We start from the raw sequence: 21,464 nt of genomic DNA on the forward strand, positions 1-21,464 counted from the left end.
ACAGACTTCAGTCTGATGAAGAGCCTGTGTACTCGAAACGTAACACTATGCGAATTTTTTAAAATAAATTTCTTTGATACTTTTGGAGCTTTGGTGTTGCCGACTTTGCATTTCTAATATGCTTCTACTTGTTTTTTTAGTCAAGCACCCATTTGAGATCGATGTGCGTGCTGTTGCTTACTCTTTGTGTTTTTAGCATATGAATATGAAGCAATATGAAGTGTACACATGGTTTTCACTAGACTGTTCTCTAACCATCAAAAATGCAAAAGCATAACGCAGCTCCCAGATCTATGGGTAATGAAAAAAGGCTGCCGCAGACAAAGAGAATAGGAGGAGAGAGGCTCTTCTGGAGTAATATCAGAGGTGTCCAGCAGAACAGGTGCTGTCTGTGTGATGAGAAGTGGAGTGAGAGGGGTCATGTCATGCATCTCTGAGGGAGAAGGGCATTTAAAGCCTCTGCAGAGGACTGATCCACCATCTGCCTGGACCCTCTGCTATGCGTGTTGGCCAATGGCTAAATACCAGTCCCATCAGCCGTGCCAGGCTCTAATCACTGCCGTCTAACAGTCCATCAGCTCCCTCCAGCCCTCAGAGAGCCACTTTTCATCTACAGTTATGCCTAAAGTCACAAACCCCTGCCACCACCCAGAACATCTTAACAGCTGGAAGAATCGATGATGAAATCTCTTCAGCTAAATGAGGCCATGTTAATAGCATTCTGGTTAATTAAAGAGAGCTTTTAGCACCATAGACCACCTCTCTGTCCACAAATCTGATCAATAATGTATGGTCTTTCTTCCCTGTACAAAGGAAATAAACAGTTTATCTTCTGTCCAAGCAGGAGTGTTTTCAAACAAGAGCTTCTGCGTGTGCCAAGAGCTCTTGTATTTCCAAACGGCATATTACAGCGAGGTATTTTCTGCTGATTTTGAGTAATTCTCCTGGTCTACCCTGTGATAATGGAGAGACACTATTTAAGATGTCCCTTCATCAGTGTGAACCATCGCTGAGACAACAGGGAGCATCGGGTTTTACATCTGCCACACATCATAATTATCTCTGCACTGCCTTAATTCAGCACGTGTGCCGTCAGTCACAACCTCACACAGAGGCGCCAATTAAACGGGGAATACTTCAAATGAAGAAATATTGGTTTGACTAAATGGAGGGGGGTTCCCACACTCACCATGTCTAATTCCGCCTCCTTTTTGAAAACTGAATATGCCTCTTCATATCCGTTGGAACGAAGGTAATCAGCTATCGCTCGGTTTCTGAAAAACAAAGAAAAGCCTAATTAGTTCTCTTGATAACCAGGCTTTATGATTGTGGATTAAGAAAAGAGCTGTGGTAAGTGCTTTTGACACAACTAAAAGAACATGCGTGTCTGAGCACATATTCAGACACCGGTACACGGGAATTTCATTATAGTAGACAAAACAGCTACTCATGGAAAACTGCTTAAGCATACACAGAGAATCAGGCTTGATAAAGAAGGTGTGAAAAAAAAAAAAAAAAAAGACTGATATGCAAATTGCTTAATAAATTTCAGTACTGGCCCAAAGATGTGTCCTTAAAAAGACATTTATGAAGGTGGTTTGTTAGATTAGCATGACTGGATCAATCAACCAAAACAGAAAACATGAAACCTGAAAGAAAGCTTTAGTGTTAAAATATTTAGATATGTCTACTTGTAAAGGATGAGATTTTATAATGAATTATGTACTACTAATTATATTATTAGAAAAGTATGTATACTTTTTAAAGACAGACAATAAAATTAGAGATGCACCGTTTGCAATTTTCTTGTCTTTTCATATTTTGTAAATATCTTTTTTTTTTTTGTACCGCAGTATGCATCTATAAATTTCTGTGAGTTACTTTGTGTGAGCCGTCTCGCTCTTGCTCTCACACACACACACACACACTCTCACTCAATCGTCCGATTCCGATCACTGGCCAGTCAATCGGTGCATCTCTAGATAAAATATTAATAATATTAAATATTATTATGCAAGACATTATTATATATCATCATCATTATTGATAGTTATGCTAATACATTTAAACATATTAAATAAATATCTAGGAAGAAGTGTATAATTAAAATTAGGAATAATAATATTACTCCACGGCAATGACTGAATTTCTGAATTTCAATAAAACATGCCAGGGAAAAACAAAAACAAAATACATTTACAGATCAAATACAATGTGCACACATTCACAAAGAATAATTTTATAAATGCTTTCTGCTTAAATAGGGAAGGAACGTGTCAGTTTGAAGGAAGCCTCCACCTCTGTTTTCAACACGTTTTGAGCTGCTGAGGAGTCAGCAAGACTGTGGTGAGCGGAAGATATTCATTGATAGTGGTGATAGTGAAGACAAAGAAGGCTGTCAGAGATGCCACTCTGCTGTCCAAACTCTTCCTGGCATTGTGATGGCAGAAGGATCCACAGCCGTGAGGAAACAAGGAGCCCAATATGGAAATGCTGTTTCAGCGAGACAGCCACATTGTTCACATATACTCTTAAATCAAGATCAAAATCAAGATGGATAAAAGGAATTAAAATATCTATAGACCAGACAACAAAGAGTCTAACAGCACACACAGGCAGAGGGAAAACTCGGGGTGTGGCACGGTTAGAGATAAATTATATGACTATATATACAGTGTGTGTTTGGTGGATGGGCCAGTTCACTAAGGAGCAGACAATGAAGTGACCAAGCTCGAACACCATATCTACTGCAGCCTGTGACAGTGAGGGTGCTCTGATTAAAGTCAAGGTCAGCACGAGGGTATCTCTCATGTGACAGGCGGCAGGAATGAGCTAGACATTGCTTCATACTGGAGGGAATGTGTGTGTGTGAGATTCTACTCTGCTTTGAGTGGGACATGCACGACATATACCTCCTAAAGACACAGCCGAACAACAATGCTTCTTTGTGAGTCAAACAGAGCCGTTCAGCAAAACAAAACTCTGATGATTATGGAAAAGTACATTCTGGAAAACATTTTAGGAGTGACAACTGCAGTTGAATGCAGGAGTGAATACCCTGAATTAGCGTTCCGTGTGTATATTGTTATACAGGACTCAGTCGCATTTGTTTGACAATGACAAGCAAAGCAACATTTTGCTATTGCACTGTTGTTAACAAAAACCGTGGAAGACAACAGGTCAAAACATTCAGTAATAACCAGTGGTGTAGTCTACGTGATACACAGGTATACGCCGTATACCCACTAGGAAAGGTCAAGGATATGCGTATACCCACTTAAAAAAAGCACGCGGATACATAACATCGTTTTGTGACAGACCTTTCACATGTTCATTCATAAATTCACCCAGACTGTGATGCGAAGCACCGTCTTTTTGATAATCACGCCGTGTTTCTGTTGACGACTATTGCTATTGTGCAACTCTGGCGCAGCACTGAGTGCACAAACTTGAAATTAACTAATGTGAATCACTAAAGGAGATATAAAACGAACTACACCCTTTCAGTGTTTTCGTAAGCCTGCCCCTGAAGCTGCTGCTGCTTTGGGTGACACTGCAAACAGATGACAGGAACGTTAACATTACAGAAACTACAGAAAATGAGCCAGATAAGGTTGATACTATCCTACGCGGTACAGAAAACAAGGCCGATGCTATCGTAATGTTACCCGGTAGCAGCGTATACGTTATCATTAACGTAACTGTAACAGCAGGGATTGTTGGCATATAAGAACAAAGTGATTTCAATTAACAAAAAGTTCATATTAAGCGACTTACATTGTCTAACTTAGGGTTGTGCCGATAGCACAACGACGATAGCAGATGTCTTTGTGGATAGTCAAGACGATATTAGGCTCATTCTCCTATTACTGTATAAAACTATTATTATTATTATTATTATTATGCTATTATTATCAAATTGCCCCACTACTTCACCTCAGCGCCGCACTTCACACACGCGCAAATGAGGATTAGGCTTCTCCACCTCATTGGAAATGTTTTATAAATGGACTCTAAAACTAAGCCCACATCAAAATTGAACTGCAGGGTGATAAACCTTCATTTACAAATTAGAGTGTCAAGAGTGCAAAAAGAGACATCTTTTAGACATCTTCTTGAACAGCTATGAGCACATTAACAAAAAACAATGATGCTTATTCTTCATCATCGTTATTATAAAAAATATGCAGTTAATAAGTTATCAGTCTAAAACAGGGCTCGTCATGGGGTGCGCGGTCCGGAGAGCTGTATGACTGATGTATCTGTTTAATTTAACTTTACTCCAAAAATATGAACTTACCTGAAAATACTTATCTTTAACGTGTTCGTTTATGTCCAATATTTAGTGTTAAACTGTTGGTCTTTAAAATAAATCTACTTTTGATTTTCTCCTTGACTGATTTTTAGACTGATAACGTCCGCGCTGATGCGGCAAACTTGTCACAGTAGGATGCGCGGTCCTAATAGCGATGTATGACTAGCTGTTTTAAATATTTTTATAAAGTCTATTATTTCGGCCCCCACCCACCCATGCACAATAATATCGTGTATCGGCGATCTCACAGGCTGGCGATATGACGATATGAAAAATTACCATATCGCCCAACACTAGTCTGACTATAACAGTATTGCCTGATTTCATCAACTAAAATAGTTTCAAACAAACTCACAACTGAGCCGCTGCACAACTCCATTCAGACACAGCATTGTGTCGTTATGAATGAATCTGCGTTTTAAACGAATCTAATTAGTCAATTCAATTACTCATTCATAAAAGACAGTCACTAGTGCCCGAGTCCAAATGTGCATACTATCCATCCTAAATTCTATGTGATATTAGTCATTTTCAATACTATTTAGGGCAGACAAGGTGGATAGTATGCACATTGGGATGCTTTGTTCCTGAATGAATCAGCTGTTCGAATGAATCAATTGAATGAATGATTCAGTGATAAAATCAGTAACTTGCCACCACCTAATGGCAGTTTTAGTTTCATTTTTAAAGTGTCATTTCAGTTATTTAAATCATTGAATATTTCTATATTAAAAATGTTATATTTAAAACTATTTTAAAATTAATCTCAACATGAATTTATGAAGTTAATTGCACTCATGCCACCTCTGAGCTTCATTAAATGTCTGTAAACACCTACAAGCCACTTTTGTGTTCTTCTGTGCCACCTCTGTAGTGCAAATTAATTTAATACTGATTTTATTTGATCGGTAACTTATTCTTATTGCATTGTTTTAATTAGAAATTTAGAAAAAAGCTTATAAAAATACACTTTTGAATTTGACAAAGATAACACTTCGAATAAAGTTAGGAAAAAAAAGCCCCTCTAAATCACTTTAAAGTCCAATATTACTTCGTAATGGGAAGGCTAACTTTTGTTATTGATCAGAAGGTGCTCCTAAATTTTTTTACTGTGCTCCCAATTTTTTTTTAAATTAGCAGCACAAGTGGTCCTAAAAATAAAAGTAAGCATAGAATCCTGTTTAGTGAGTGTGGTGGTGCTTATGAGGGGCTGCTCTGGGACGGGAGAGTATGAGGCTGGGAAGGAAAAAAAAAAAAAAATATATATATATATATAAAAAATAAAAAATTAAACCATATATCAACTACAAAAAACTAGACTACACCACTGGTAATAACCAAAAATTACAACGTCTGAGAAATTAATGAGAAAGACAATTAATTATTTGTCCAGTCTGTGTGTAGCGCTCATAAAAACAATTACTACTTTTATATATTGGATTGCAATTAAATAAACGTCAATTTTTAATTCATCCAAAAATAAAAATTCTCACCCTCATATTCAAAATTATAACTTTCTTTTGCAGAACACAAGAGTTTTTTTTTTTTTTTTTTTTAAACTGCCTTTTGTATTTGTCCATACAATTACACGTCAATGGGGTCCAATGTTCCAAAATATCTTATTTTGTGTTTCACAAAAGAAACTATATAGGTTTGGAATGACATCAGGGCAAGTAATGAAGACAGAATAATTTTTGTTTGACTATCCTTTTAAATGTAATGCCCAACAACAAATATTGTATCTAAATGAATATTTTAGTCACAATTATCACACTCTGTCTGGCTGAAAAGTATGAAAGCTTGCTCATTCAGTGAAGTCTTTGAAAGTTTAAAGCGACTTGCTGTTAGGACAAGCCTTTTTGCAAAACAGAAACTCATAATTTAAAGACAAGAATATAACCATGAAATGCAAGTTATGTGCTGTAGAAAAGCAATCCTGAAGATCATTAAACAGCAAATGCAATCTGTCAAAAACACAAGCTGCCCACATTAAACTGTGCTTATGAGCTTCTTTGAAGCATTTAATAAAATTCTTGAATAAAACAGCACGATTAACTACTAGGAAGACAAGTGACAACTACATTTAACTGCAGTCTGTATGTGACCACAGTAATTTCAGTCTCAGAGTGGAAATCAGAGTTTTGAATCTATCTTCAGATTATAATTAAGATGGCCACAAGATGTGCCAACAATTCACCTTGGATGATGTGTTGACACAAAAACTAAGCTCAGTGTTGGCATAAGCAAACAAACAAAGCAAGCAAGCAAGCACATTGTCTCCTAACAATAACAAATTACCTTCAATTAGTTCCCATTATGAGGTAAAGTGCCATGACATTTGACCCTCAGATGCATCTTTCCCCCACTCATGCTAGTCCTCCTTACACACCTGCCCACCCACTGCTGAATACATCATCCAAACCCCAGATCATGATTACAGCCATCCACAATAGCCATTTAAAATAAAAAATGGAAATAAACTTTCCAAACTATAGAAAACCCTTCCAGCTCTCCAAACCTGGCTTGTAAGGAAAGACATGTAGTACTGAAGACAGCAAGAAAAAGAAAACATTGTGAACAAACAAACGAGCTTTGGGCTGGTCTCCATGGAAACCGAGGAGAAGGCAGAGAAGCGACGATGGACCTGAGTGGGCAGAGATACTGAAAACAAGGAACAAAAGAAACTCTTCAGTAAGAGAAGGCTTCCTCAAACTAATGAACAACTATCTCAAAACCAGCAGATCTGCATCCCTAGACAGCATTTTTGGGCAACATGGGAACATCTAAATTTTCAAACACAGTGAGCACCTAGGATGATACATCAGGTTTTTTGCAACATGAAATAAAACAACCTTCTTCATAATATGACAACAGCCAGGTACGTAAGATGAAGACAGAATCAAGAAATTAAGTTTTACTGTATAACATGGAATGTCACGGAATTTGGCAAAATTGTAAGGCCGTACACTTAAAATCACAACATGGACTAGTGTCTGTGAATATTAAATATCTAAACATCTAAATATGAAGTCTGAAATATGAATATAAAATCCATTTATGTTTAGTTAGAGTAAGATGAAGGTCAGCAAGGGGCGGTGCCAGAGAATTTTGAATGCAGGTGCTGAGGGGGTGCTAGATCATTGACAGGGGGAGCTGTGCAATTAATAGTAAATATGAATAATAAAATCACCCAGTCGATTCTGTAACATGGTTATTTGACTCGTCACATTTTTTTTTTGCCGTTCACTCTGACATTAATTTTGATGAATATGTGCTGTGCAGGTGCAATGCAAAAGGTGTATTTCTCTATTAATTGCACATCCATTAGCCTACTGTGGAGATGGCGAGTAAGCGTCGGCATTCGGCAACTTCATGTTTTCAGCCAACACTGAGGAAGCACTAGTTTAGTAATAAATAATAAAAGTCTTTTTCCCCAGACGCATTCATAATCATTACTTTTGCAGGTGCTTTGCGACAAGCTTTATGCACGCGGAATCGACTATAATATGCAAGTATGACTAGCCTATATTAAAAGATAACGCCACCGGTTTTCCATATTCTAATATGTTCTTCCCTCAACTTAGACGAGTTGATACGTACCTCTCCCGTCTCAGTGTGTGCACTTAATCGCTCTAGCGCACGGCGCAACCATGTTAGCATTTAGCTTAGCACCATTCATTCCTTAGGATCCAAACAAGGATTAATTTAGAAGTCACCAAACACTTCCATGTTTTCCCTATTTAAAGATGGTTACATGAGTAGTTACCGGTGGCATTTTCCTTTAAAGGATGGTTTAGTAGGTTATTTTAATTTAACAAACGTGCGACTACTTGACTAGAAGAATCTTTAGTCAGACACAGGCCTAAGTGATCAGACTTGTGGTTTTTGCATGGTGGATAGTTAAAATGGATAAAAAAATAAATCCCATAGAAGGAACCGATCTATTTTTTAAATAAAATGCTATGACATTACGAAAAGTGCGACTGCAAAATAATCACGTCATTTTGTATTGCTTTGCATGTTATGCATGCGTAATGAGCCAAATGTTGTTTTTTTTATATTATATTTATTTAATCTTTATTTGTGGGGGTGCTTTGGTCTTTCATGGGGGTGCTGAAGCACCTGCTAGCCCCTCCCATGAAGGTCAGCTTTATTTCAAATGGTTTTTGTACAAACAATTGCAGCTCATTTCTCTCTAAAACAAACAAGGCAGCATGCTTCAGTGGCTCCTTCACTTCATATCGAGTTGAAATATGATCAGGGCTGATTTTCATGCCATCATGGCCAGTTTCTATGATGTTGGGAAGGAGAATACAAATGCTTTGTAGTCAGCTTTCAACAGCTATGAGTCATTGCAAGATTTCCTCTATGAATACAACTCAGTTGAGAGACACTTTCTGAATTTTGCTGATGATATGGATAGTTTTGTTACAGACCTGAAAGAGTTGACCTGTTTATTCAGGGGCTTGCATTATTTGCATCTACCCAAGTTCCATGGAAATATGATAAAGAATCTGATAATTATGATAAAGAAAAGGCTGTCTGCACTGAAAACTGCCTGTGGGCAGACATTAGCAAATATTTATAGTGGGTACACTGTTAAATGTAGGCAGAGTTTCAATTACACATACTCAAGCATGCATGATGCTCATGGTGTTAACAGCATCTGCCAACTAGCCTATATGAGGACACTCCACAAGAGCTTCATCTCCAGATGCTCTGACACATGACAAGCAGCGTGATGAAACAAAATAGCATAGACCCTATTAAATTTAAGTGATGCTCTCTACTCTGGATGCATAAATCCCAGAAAGTAAAATGATGCCTTGTTCTATTTATGATGTACTGATACAAAATTCAGGTTGTTTGCAATAGTCACTTCAGTGGCATTTCACCATTTCATGGGAATTGTTCAAATTTCATTTGACTACATTTTAAAAGATTAATTAAATTACAGATTTATGCAATCTTTTGATTATCACCATTTTTAAAATAAATCAAAACACAGAACCCCCTACACATATTTCTGAAAAAATAAAACATTTCATAGGAGTCTATCATCATTGTTAAAATTTTAATACATGCTTAAATTGTTAAAATTAAGACTTCAATAGAACATCCTTTTTGGAAATTAAAATGTAATTAAACCATTCAAAACAAAATCCAGAAAAACTAAAACTGCAAATCTAAAGCAGGGCGGTGGCAGTATGTGTGTGCGATGTGTAAAGTGAGCGTAAGTGAGCGGCTGCAGGAGAAGAGATGAGGAGCATTACCTCATTCGTTTTGGAGGAGAGTCATCTCGCTCTAACATCATTTCCGCTAAGTGCTTGCTTCCGGATCCACATCACCACTGCCAGCCAGACAGCATCCCGTACCCCTCCCACCTCGACTCCACAAACCCTGCGCATCTCTCCTCTGCAAACAAACACTGTCTTATCAGACTGCGATGAGCCCCTGTGGGTATATCTTGTCTGACTGCCTCTGGCGTGTGGATTTGCTTTGCTTATTATCCAGCTGCCATCATGTATCAGAACATGGCATCACAGGACTGCAGAATGAGTCCCTTTGCAGTCTTTGGGAGATGGTAACCTTTGTACAAACAGAAAAAGGAGTCTGATCTCCCCTGCAGCTATCCTGTACATGAAACAACATGGCCGACAGAAAGTGGCTTTCATCAAAGCCAGCACTCTCTCTGTGCAGCTCTATCTAGGGATTCTACAGGAGAGCTGATTATTCCCTAACAAAAGGCACCTGAGCAGAGGTAGCTGTGGTTCTGCTGAGTAGGCGCATGTGTTCTCCGAGCATCCAAGTGAACTTTGCACAGGTTTCCAGTAAGAACCAGTCAGACAAACCTTTTCACTCAATGTCTAAATAGAACAAATGAGTTCTCCAAACTGATGACTCAAACTAGTGAATCCAAAGATATAATGCAGGAATCACAGCATATCTAACACTCTGACCTTATCAGTTCTCAAAGAGCCTCATTATTTCATCCGCACTACAGCACACTGTATAGGTCAAACAATGCCTGTAATATGAAGAGGAAACATTCTAAAATCAAAAAGGGAAATTGTAATGAATCCATGATTATTAGGGATGCACCAAAATTTTGGTTGCCAAAAATGGCATGTTCGAAAGAGAAAAACGGCTGAAAATATGATAGTACTGAAGATAATGGTAGATAATGCGTGCAGGTTTCACTCTTCCTCTAGCCATTGTCATTGCGTGGTGACGCTTTGCTCAATATTCTGCTCTATGAATGTGCATTCCATCGAGATGCCACTCATGTACCGCTCATGTGCACCGGAAAAGCAAAGTCCACTCGAATAACATGCCAACAGAAAATTTCTATGTCGTATACTTGTCCCAGTTTACAATAGAGCTACAGTGCTGTAACAGTGTAGTACAGCTGTACTGGGCAACTCTGGTAAAATGACGCTACCCACTCCTTACATGCTCTGACAATAGCTTTGTAGGACTATACATTATTTGGATAATTAAACAAAAAACAAACAAAAAAATTAAACCTGATTCTGTTGCATAGAACTGAATATAAATAAAATATTGATATTTAATAATATTTTCTGTCCAGTTTTATTGTTTTACATTCAATAAAAATTTGGTTATTTTATTGGCTCGTATTTTTTTAATTCAGTATCATTAAAATGATTGAGTTCAATTAAAAATCTTACAAAACTTTTATATTATTTAATAAAATAAATAATTATTAAAAAGCATTTTCAGCTTCGGCCCAGAATTTTCATTTTGGTGCATCCCTAAATGATCAAATCAAAGAAATACCAAACAAGCAATGTATTATGGTTACACAAAGCAGAACTATTAATATTGCTCACAATTATTTTTTATTTATTTATTTTTTTTTTTTGTTAAGTCTAATTTATAATAAAAATAGGGATGCAGTATCGGTATTGGGTCCGATACTGTGCTCCTGTACTCGTACTCATTAAAATGCCCTGATACCAAACAGCATGTGATAGGTGCCGTATTCAGACAAAGAAACACCGACAACAGAACAGACAGCAGAATGGCGTTATTAGAGATTAAGGATGTCTACGAAGTAGAGCTGGGCGATAATTCGATAACGATAATTATCGTGATATAATTTTCCTCGATAAAACGATATGAAGAGTTCGATAAATGTTTGATATAATGTTTGCGCCATAAGCAGAAATAAACAGCACACCCACTCATTTGAATCGCGCCACACGGACCGTTTATCCGCTCGGAGCAGTATGCATCTATAAATTTCTGTGAGTTACTTTGTGTGTGCTGTCTCCCACCCACCCACTCACCCACTCAGGCTGTGTAAGCCTCATCTGGCATGACAAATACATTATCAGTCGCCGTTTACATTGAATGAAATTAAAATTAGAATCATTCTCACGTGAAATGACGTGTTTACACTCGACTGTGAGTGTGCGTGTGGTTGTGACGTCATTGCCTGTCATTTTTCCGCTGGCAATAAAAGGATCAGCTCGGAATCGGCAAGACGTGAGACTGACCGGCCGGTCATGCGAAAAGAAACGGCCAATTCCGATCACTGGCCGGTCAATCGGTGCATCTCTAATTTTCAAACTGAAGCATACACAACTTTCTGGCGAAAGTGAAACTAAAATCCTGTGTGAAATGCTCTAGGTTATACTGTTGTCCCTCTCATTCTGCACCAGTACAAACATGTGTGCGAGTTGCGTGTGTTTTGCTTGCTTCATGAGTGTTTCTGCATTATATGAGTGGCTTTGGAATATAAATTGCAGCATGTTTCAGATGAAAAAACGCGACTTCTATTTTTGTAAATACCACAGTTAGGAGATTTATAACGAGTGGTTCCCTGCAGTACAGCAAATGTTTCCATTAGTACAGCAAAATGCGTGATTACAGTACTAAGCCACTGCAATGAAGCAGCTCTAATTCTATTAAGATTATGTACCATAGAGCAAAAAAAGTGAACAGTGCAAGTAACAAAAACTTGTAAAATTCATTTTAATGTGCATAATTAAATGTGAAAATAATCGAAGGATATACAGCCAAAATTTATATAACCAACCAGGATATATAACCAAAAATTATTTAGACACCAGATAGAATTTGATTTTTTTTTTTAGTGCAGCACACTAGTTCATTTGTGTAAGTGAGGATAGCAAAATAAAGTAAACTCTGACATTATACCGAAAAATTCTTCATACAGTGGACTACCAGTAAAAGTTCAGTTCAGGTTTGCATGAACCTGGTTCTTGTCATATTTTATTACCATTTTCTAAACTATAGCGAATCAACTGTGTTTAACAATGTTTATGTTATTGTTATTAAATGTTGAAGGTGTCTGAATACATTTTTGTTTGACTATCTATTTGATAAATGAAGTTAACCAACTAACATTATACATACTCTTTTGGTTTCTGTACCCAATATTTAAAAAAATGTACAAATGCAATGAAAATATCGGTATCGGTATCGGCAAGTACCAAAAATAAAAGTATCGAGCGAGTACTGGAAAAGGTTGTATCGGTGCATCCCTAAATAAAAATAAAGATGATGTGATGATGATAATTTAAACGCCATTTTATTACAAAAATGACTTTTAATTATTTTTAAATCTAACTGAGATTTTTCCTGATACAACTTGCGATCGCTATTTTTTTGTGTGATTTTTAAAATAAAATCTGCAGGTGTGCTGCGCTTAATTGTGCTTGAAAATGGTAAATATATCAATGACCATAAAATAATATACACTCTTGCAATCAATTAGCAATACTTTTGCTACTAACTAAAACACTAAAGTAGCTGCATAGAAATGTGCTATGCACATATCACTCAAAACACTTTAAATGTTTGTCTATTCTGAAAATCATTCAATACTAGTTCAGGACCAGAAAATTAAAAATCACAATACCCCTAAAAATTTGGCATTACAGAGAGAAAGCCACGTAAATAGTTAAATGAAGCATACAGATCTTATTTTAGTGATACGATGAATGTAGGTTAATTGCAAATGCTCCATGTTCTGGCAGTTCAGAGATGGCAGACCTTGAGTTAGTGTGTGTAAAGGGCACAAGCAATTGGATGTGCGTGTGTGTGCTCAGCATGGGAGTGTTGAGCCAGCTGTCTCACATACACAAGCGCAGACCCTTTGACAGAAGCGTTAATGAGATTTGGGCTGCTCCGCAGAGGCCACACCCCTTAAGACGACTAGCAGAGCGGGGTCTTAGCACTAATGCTGTGTTTTTGTTTACAGTCTTTTGAATAACAATCTCACGTATGCACAGGCACAGGCGCACACACACACACACACACACGACAAGCAGGCAGGAGCAAAGGGATTTCCACACTCTTTCGAGGGGAAGCTTTAGATTACGCATTCACATTCCCTCACCGGTATGGAGGAGTGGCGGTTGGCACAGTAATCTCTGACTGCATGAGGCACTAATGCATGTATTATGCGTGTAAAGCTTTGCTCAGCTCCTCCTCAGGAATCTCTTAAGCATAAACAACTACACAACCACAAAATTGCTATTTAAATGCCACCTAATGTTTGAACATTGTTAACATCTCAAATTTTTGGCATTTCAATTACCCTATTTCAGCCCTCCACAATAATATAATAAATCCCAGTCTGAAGTCTAGACTGACTCTAGGGATGCTGAGGTAGCATCTAAGCCGACGGATGAAGCCCCTAAAAGCAGCAGAAGGGCCGTCACCTCCTCCATGTGCCAGTCTGCAGATTAAATCCATACTGCTGATGGGATTCCTGCTGACTGGCTGGCGGCAGCTCCATCAGAGCTCGCCAGGGGCTGGCAAAGTGGCTACGCTTTAGAATGAGGTAGAGAGGTGGTCTCCAGAGCCCAGGCCAGCACACACCTGCCACACCTATAGCACAACGCTAAACCACGGCTGTCATGATTAAATGGGTTTGAAATATTTCAAACATAGATAAATGCTATCATCTCCTCCTAATTGGCAAAAATTTTGGGAATTATGGCAATGTAAAAAAAGTGAATAGAGAATGTATTACACTCAGAATGCATGATATGCAAATTTCATAGACATTAGTTCAAGTAATCGCTATAGGCCCTGCTGAACCTTGTTTGAGTGACATTTCAGTGCTGAGATTAATTTAAAGTTGCTGTCTGGGCTAAGAATGAGCATTATTTAGACATCAGCTATTTGTAGATAATGCATTTCTCAATTAACTTGCAAATCTGTTTAATTAAAATAAAATCCCAAAGTCAAAGAAGGTAAGATCTATAACAAGATACAAGCACTACAATCAAATACAGACAGCCTAGAGCAAATTTTCTCTCAACTGCAGAGTCAACAGCAATATTTAGCTCCTATATGGGAAGAGCGGCCTGACCTATGAGCTCACACTGAGAGAGTTAAACTCTCGCTCCAGGAGAGCAATGACTCCTGAGACACTGTTAACATGAGAACAGCAAACATTCCATCATAAATACCCACATCTCCGTTATACCAACACTTTGTGTCTACCGAGCAATGTGCCGTATGTTTATTTTTACAACAAACCCTTGCAGGCTTCAATCTGCCAAGTGTTCAGTGCACAAACACAATGTGCTCTTGTATGAGTGACTCTATTATGACTTTGTAACTATAGATATATATATAGCTAGCCTTTTTAAGATGTTGTGCAACCGTATGACCAAGATAAACATCACCAAGAATCCTGAAATAGTTTTTTTTTTTTTTTTTTTTTTAAATAAAACGAAACAGGCATTGCTCTTAGACTTACACATGTGTTGAAGGCTAGTTAAACTGTGCTGCAAATTAACAAAATTCATCTAAAATAAATATGATAAATCACTTTACAAATAAAAACTAACCAGGCAAGTAAGAAAGTTTAAAGCCCATGAATAAATCAAATAAAATAGCCGGCCAATATGAACAAAACCTCTTTGCGTGCCCCAAGAAAAGATTTTGAAAGGGTTCAAGTATCGTTTCTGTATGGCCAGCAGCTGAGCTCTATGCACTGAGAAAAGCCTGAATAACTCGAACACCACAGATTCTATTCATGTGCTCTGAATGAAATCTGCCAAAGAGCAAAATAAGCTGAGACATGCGGTCAGCTTGTCACTGCCTCCATTTCTCCCCTACTATTGTCCCAATGAATCCAGCAGTAATGCATTAAGATGCCCCCTGGTATTCCACCAGTATTCACAAAAACTGCCCAGCATTTGCTGTCACTCTAGCAGGACTATTGACATTCATGCTAGTGAATCTATGCAGAGGGGGAAGTTAACATCCTTTCAACAGTACCGCAATTTTCATTTATTTTTTTTAACCCAAAGTAGCATTCAACTTTTCAACAGAAATTTCACAAAACAAAGCATTTATAAATCAAGTGGGAGGGTTTCATTTAGTCACCATCTGATTTTCGTAACCACGCATACTTTGTATGTGCTTACGCATACTTGGTTTTACACTAATCAACTGACCTATCGGTAAGCCCCTCCCCTCAAACTCAGAATAGCCAATGGCAGTTGAGTATCAGTTGCATGGGGAGCGGAACTCTGACATCTTTAGGTTTCAGCGCCATAGAAAAACGTTGGAAGATCCGAATCCTGAGAGGATGGGCAATATAATTTAAATTTATTACATTTCCTGAATCCAAATAAAAATGAGCAAAATGTCCCCAAGTATTCACCCCAATACAAATGAAGACAAAAACGTTCATTTTCTGGTTGTCATACACTCATTAGGTTACAATTTTCATCTGCTCAAGTAGAATGTTAATGTTATCTTGTGCTTTAGCAAGGTATCTCTGGCTAAAACTAGCTAACGTTAAAGTTAGTGAGTCCATGCTAATGTACAAACCTAAATAGCGGACTATTCTCACGTCTTGTACAGTGTAGGTCAAAAACACAAACGAAGGTCTACATTTCAGTGCCTCTCCATATTAAACTGGTTAAATGTACATTAATTTAATCTTACCCTGCGATACATGAACAGTGTTGATCCTGCATGTTCATCGATCGTGATGACCGACCATAATATGAAACTTCTCCCGCTTGCATTGTGATCTGTAAACCCTCCTTTGAGTTACCCACCTTATTTATTTTTAAATATTTTATAAATCCCTCCATGGAATATTTAATTCCTATTTGGTGGCCTTCTGTCTCCAAAATTGTGCAAAAACATCGTAGGACAAGGTTTTCACACTGTAGCTGTCAGTGTAAGACAATAGCCCTATTCGGACGGGACTAGTTTTACAGGGGGTCGTTAGAGAAATGTGTGTTTCACAGACATACTTGGTGATTTTAATCCCGTCCGATTCTGCCATGTCTGTGTTTTTCTCACACAACCTCTGTAATAATTCCAGAGCAAACTACCTACTGTTTTTCAGCAAACTCAGTGATCCTCTGAGAAAACTAATCCCGTCCGAATGCGATGTCTGTGATTGCCGGTAAGATTTTTTTTTTCACAACGCGTTTCCTTGTGTGTTTTGGCCAACGTGAATTACCGTAGACGCTCTTACAGCGCTCATGTTTGATATATTTGCCTCCCGGCAAGGAAAAAATAAGTAAATAAATTAAAAACAATAATAAAATCAAGAGTCAGATCACGTAAACCATTCAGACTGGCTACTGTAATATCTGCGTCAGGTAAAATTACTCGTGTTCATTTCTGCACTCAATTACAAAAATTAAACAGGCTTACTACAAATAAATAACTAGTAAAACTAAAGCAACCACACATTAACATGGTTTTGCTATACTTCACCATGATATTTGTAGTAAAACTGTTATACTAATGGTAATCAATCCGAATGACACGCATACAGAGCGCGTGACCTCTGAAACGCCCAGATGTACAAAACAGCCCCTCCCACCTCTTTAATAAACACAGAGATGTTAGTCCCGTCCGAATTGGTACATGAAAATCGCAGACGTCAGGTGATAAGAATCGAAACTCAAACGTAGTTTAGAAAACTAGTCCCGTCCGAATAGGGCTAATGTAAGATGTTTGTTTGTCGAGGGAGCAACAGTAACTAAGGGGGGCGGGGCTTACCGATAGGCCAATTGTTCCACAAGATGGCAACACTGGCCTGGGAAACTCCACATGGCTCACAAATAGCACTTTGATTTGCATTTCATTGACAGGAGAATGTTGGCAAGAGTGTTGTTTGATACTCTAATAATCCTACAACACTTAAAACGTACACATTTTGTAAAATCATTTTTTGCTGTTTGTTTCTATTGCATATCATATACTGTTTTGGCACTGTTGGCACAATGTGGAGTGACAGATCGTCCGCTTTAATACCAGTTTCAGCATGAAATAAACATGAATGAACATCCATTCACAGTTAAAAGGTATGTTAAAAGAAAGAGCTTACTTACTGTCTCAACAATCCTGTCTCATGTTATCGCTCAATTAGTGTTTCAACTGTGGAAAGACGTCAACGTAACAGCTTGAAAACAATGTCACGTAACGTCACGTTTACCTCAGAAACAAACACAGTAATGTAGTACCAACTGACTCTCATGTATATTTTATATCAGGGGTCTCCAATCCTTTTTACACCTTGGACCGGTTACGGTTTGAAAAAAATCTTGCGGTTGAAGATTACAGCACATGTTGAAGTAGATTCGTCTCTTGTCGTCTCTGAGAGAATATGCCGCTATTAATGCAGCATTAGAAAACTGTCAGTTTTTTACTTTCACTTTCTGCATAAAGTTTGCACATTGCTTGTGATATCTATTGGCTCGCCTTCATGGTTTAAAACAGAAATATTTCCAGTATTGAGACGTAACTGCAAACCCCCATGCATATATGCATCTTAAACGCAGGGATACATGAAAGAGGAATCAAATCTGTATGCCACACTGTCTGAAACACGTCTCTATGCTTGTGTGTGCTTCGGGTGTAACGAATTGAGTTTCTTCTTCTTGTGGTTTTAAATAGCTTGAACGTGTAAATTGGAAAATTAATCTGCGAATCACATGCCGAACGGTGGGGTCTGGACCTGGTCCATATATCACAGATCAACTGCGATCCGTTTAAGCCCTAATAGCCTATATGACAGATCAGAGCAATCTTTTATTTACTAATTTAACATGAAATCGTCAAATTGCTACTCCATATCAAATCGCATACAACGAAAATACAGAATAATTAGAACAATCAGTTACGCACAATAAATAACAGAGCGTCGACTACACACATTTTCTCCAGAACTTTCTCGCGGTAGGAATTCTTCCACGGCCCGGTAGTGGGTCGCGACCCGGTGGTTGGTGATCTCTGTTTTATAGCATCAGTTGAGAGAGTTTTTTTCCTTGAGAAAATTTGGCATGTACTGTACCTGATACATATCCAGAACTGAATTCAATTGATTTGAATCAAATCGAAAGCTTTTGAGTCAGAATCAAATCGAGAAATTTGTGTCAAAACCCAGCCCTATTAGTAACCTTCCAAATCAACATCCAAACACACAGAGCAGATGTGGATACACTTCTCACATTTTTATCAGGATAACAAAAGATAAGCTCCTGCAATCAATATCTTTATTGGGTTGTTCATAGAAAACAAGACTACATCCTCTGCTATGGAGGGGTAAACAGCTTTACATATTCAACTGGTTTTAATCTCTCCCTCATTACCTCATACTGATGATTAAAAGCTCTTATCGGTCCACCTCATGCACGTTCGAAGGTTAATTACTCTGTGTTCGAGACCTAAGGCCAAATTTATTCTCATATAGCTGCAAGACAACTCAATAATTTACACCAAACTAGATTAAAATAGCGCGCGTTGTCATTGCATCTAAAACAAATTTCTCACAGTGGCTACAAACTCTCTCGAGCCCATTACGACGACGTCTATCCTGACAGGACACAAAAGGGTTGTTTATGTCCAGGCTGTGTCTAGACCTCCTGTAGACATCTGCTTATTGATTCTTCATGGCAGTGAACTAGTGATCTTTTCAGCTGTCAAACACCCTGGTAAATCCATACTGTACTTCACTGTGATCAAAGGTTTAATGAGGTATGAGCGCTCCTCAAAAAGGATTATGATGATGTCTATTGCACATAAACAGATCGCCGATGTATTTTCTATTGTTTGCCTTACACAGTGTTGTGTGGGTTTGTGAACTTACAGTTCGTCACGTTGCCTCTGTGACAGCACCATTGTGGTAGCGGGGACGGGACGGGGCGGGGGTGGGGGTCAGGTGTAGAGTGTGCAGCAACTGCTGTCTCCTTGGCAGGAGATCAGAGATAGGACGCCGGGTCCGGCTTGCAGGGTGGTCAGCAGCTCACCCCAAACACTTCTCCTTAAATTTGGTCTCCAGGAACACCACGCATTGACAGCCAGCAGGCATCTACCAACCAGACGGTCCCTGCATCTGTGGAGGAAAAGGACACATTCGTCATCAGAATAACAGACCTCCTGGTTGGAATCAGAATGCAAATAAGCACAGTCCAGATGAGTAGTGGTCACACAAGCTTAAGGCAACAGTGGAAATATGCTAGTGACCCTGTTCCTGTGACGGTAGCTTTGGGGGCTAACACACATTTCATCAGGTGTTCCATCTGCTCCATTTCCCCCAGCACACATCTCATTCTAGCCTGCATTCAGTCCTCTCTATCGGCTGCCATGTGGAGCGTTTTGTTACGGACTCCTGCTGCCCCTGTCGGGGGCTCTGAACACATGTAAAAGGGACCACTGACCCAGATTTTAGCATCAACCTACTTCTGCACTCCAGTGAGATACACAGTTTGACAGCAACAAGCAGGACTCTGAATTTCTCTCAGCTAAAAGAGATCACCATCTAGTCGGGATGGCAAAAGCACTGCTGCTTTACAACAAGAGTATATCGAGAGAGAGGCGCCAAATTACAATACTACTAAAGTCAAGCACAAACTACAAGCCTGAAGATCACAACAGTTGGTCATCCCTGCCAACAGTGCTGGGTATCATCCACTACCTGATACATATCTCACAGAATGATTAATGTATTGATGTAAAAATAAACAGATGGGACAAGGGGTGGGCAAAACAGCCAAAATCTTATTTCACTCATAGGACTTGTATTTTAAGCAATGGTTCGCTGTAAAAAAAAAAATCTCATTTATGCATTTGTTTATTCCAAACACACAGCTTAATTGACGTTAATTGAAGGGCTGCATTCATGTTGCTTGTGGATCAGCTGTTTGGTATCTTATTCTGATGGCACCCATTCATTGAGGGTCCAGTGGTGAGCAAGTGATGTAATGCTAAATCTCTCCAAATCTGTTCAGAAAAAGAAACAAATGCATCTACATATTGGATAGCATGAAGGAGAGTATTTTCAACTAATTTAAATTTTTGGGTGAGCACCTTCCAGTGTAAATGCATTCAAATGACAGTAATAAGAAAAACTGAAAAACCACTTACTGCTAATTAAATTTCTCTGTTCTTTATTATTGACCGTTTCCTTCAATAACAACTTTGTAAAATGAAACGAAAAACAGTATCAAGATAAAATCAGTATCAAGTATCAGTAAATTGACTGGCACTAATACTAATTACCACAATTTTGGTACCGAGACAACCAGAATAGATATATGATATAGCACGACAGCGCCGTTCAGGAAATCCCATTGTGGAATTGAGAAGATCATCCTGGAAACAAACAGCCAGACTAATAAACAGCTAATCCAGCCATTAGAGTCAGTGCTCTGAGACGCATGAGGGGAAACACTATAAGCCTCTTATAGACCTGCATCTTGCTACAGAGGGTCTTTGGGACTACTCATGAAGAACAAGAGGTTAGCATACCGCATTCCTCACCCAAACCCTGAACACTCAAAAGACATTCCACACATTTACCCACTCATAAATCTGACAGGTTCAGAACCGAGCCACAGACCAAGGAGACCAAAAAACAACAGCGGTTAAGTGAGTTAACGTGCTTTCAAACCAAATATCATTAATAAGAATCAGAGAACAGTCTTTATCAGCAATTGACCTGCTGGGCGAAACATTTATCTGTAAATTGCCAGATCCTAAGCACCACTTGAACTATGAACGACTAGAGAGGCTCTGATATGCTGACAGGCCTGTCATTACAACGGTTCAGATAATCACTGAAAAATACAGAGAAGCAGAATACAAACCATGTCATGACAGCCTCAGT

The 21,464-nt window shown here is 38.5% G+C and overlaps 1 protein-coding gene across 2 annotated transcripts in view; it reads right to left on the reverse strand.

Moving 5' to 3' along the window:
* The window catches only part of pafah1b1a (platelet-activating factor acetylhydrolase 1b, regulatory subunit 1a), a 42,578-nt gene that overhangs the window by 13,596 nt on the left and 7,518 nt on the right, over window positions 1-21,464 (reverse strand). The window contains exons 2-3 of one of the 2 annotated variants that reach the window (XM_058799041.1): window positions 19,446-19,691; window positions 1,190-1,274 (exon numbers count right to left, since the gene is read on the reverse strand). In XM_058799041.1, coding sequence (XP_058655024.1) covers window positions 1,190-1,274; window positions 19,446-19,477 — 117 coding nt within the window. In that variant the 5' untranslated portion in view covers window positions 19,478-19,691. Of the gene's footprint in view, window positions 1-1,189; window positions 1,275-9,588; window positions 9,645-19,445; window positions 19,692-21,464 lie in introns of those variants that run through there. The other variant, XM_058799040.1, reaches the window with a different exon arrangement.

This window comes from Onychostoma macrolepis, chromosome 15, assembly GCF_012432095.1.
Source record: "Onychostoma macrolepis isolate SWU-2019 chromosome 15, ASM1243209v1, whole genome shotgun sequence".
Taxonomy (NCBI): Eukaryota; Metazoa; Chordata; class Actinopteri; order Cypriniformes; family Cyprinidae; genus Onychostoma; species Onychostoma macrolepis.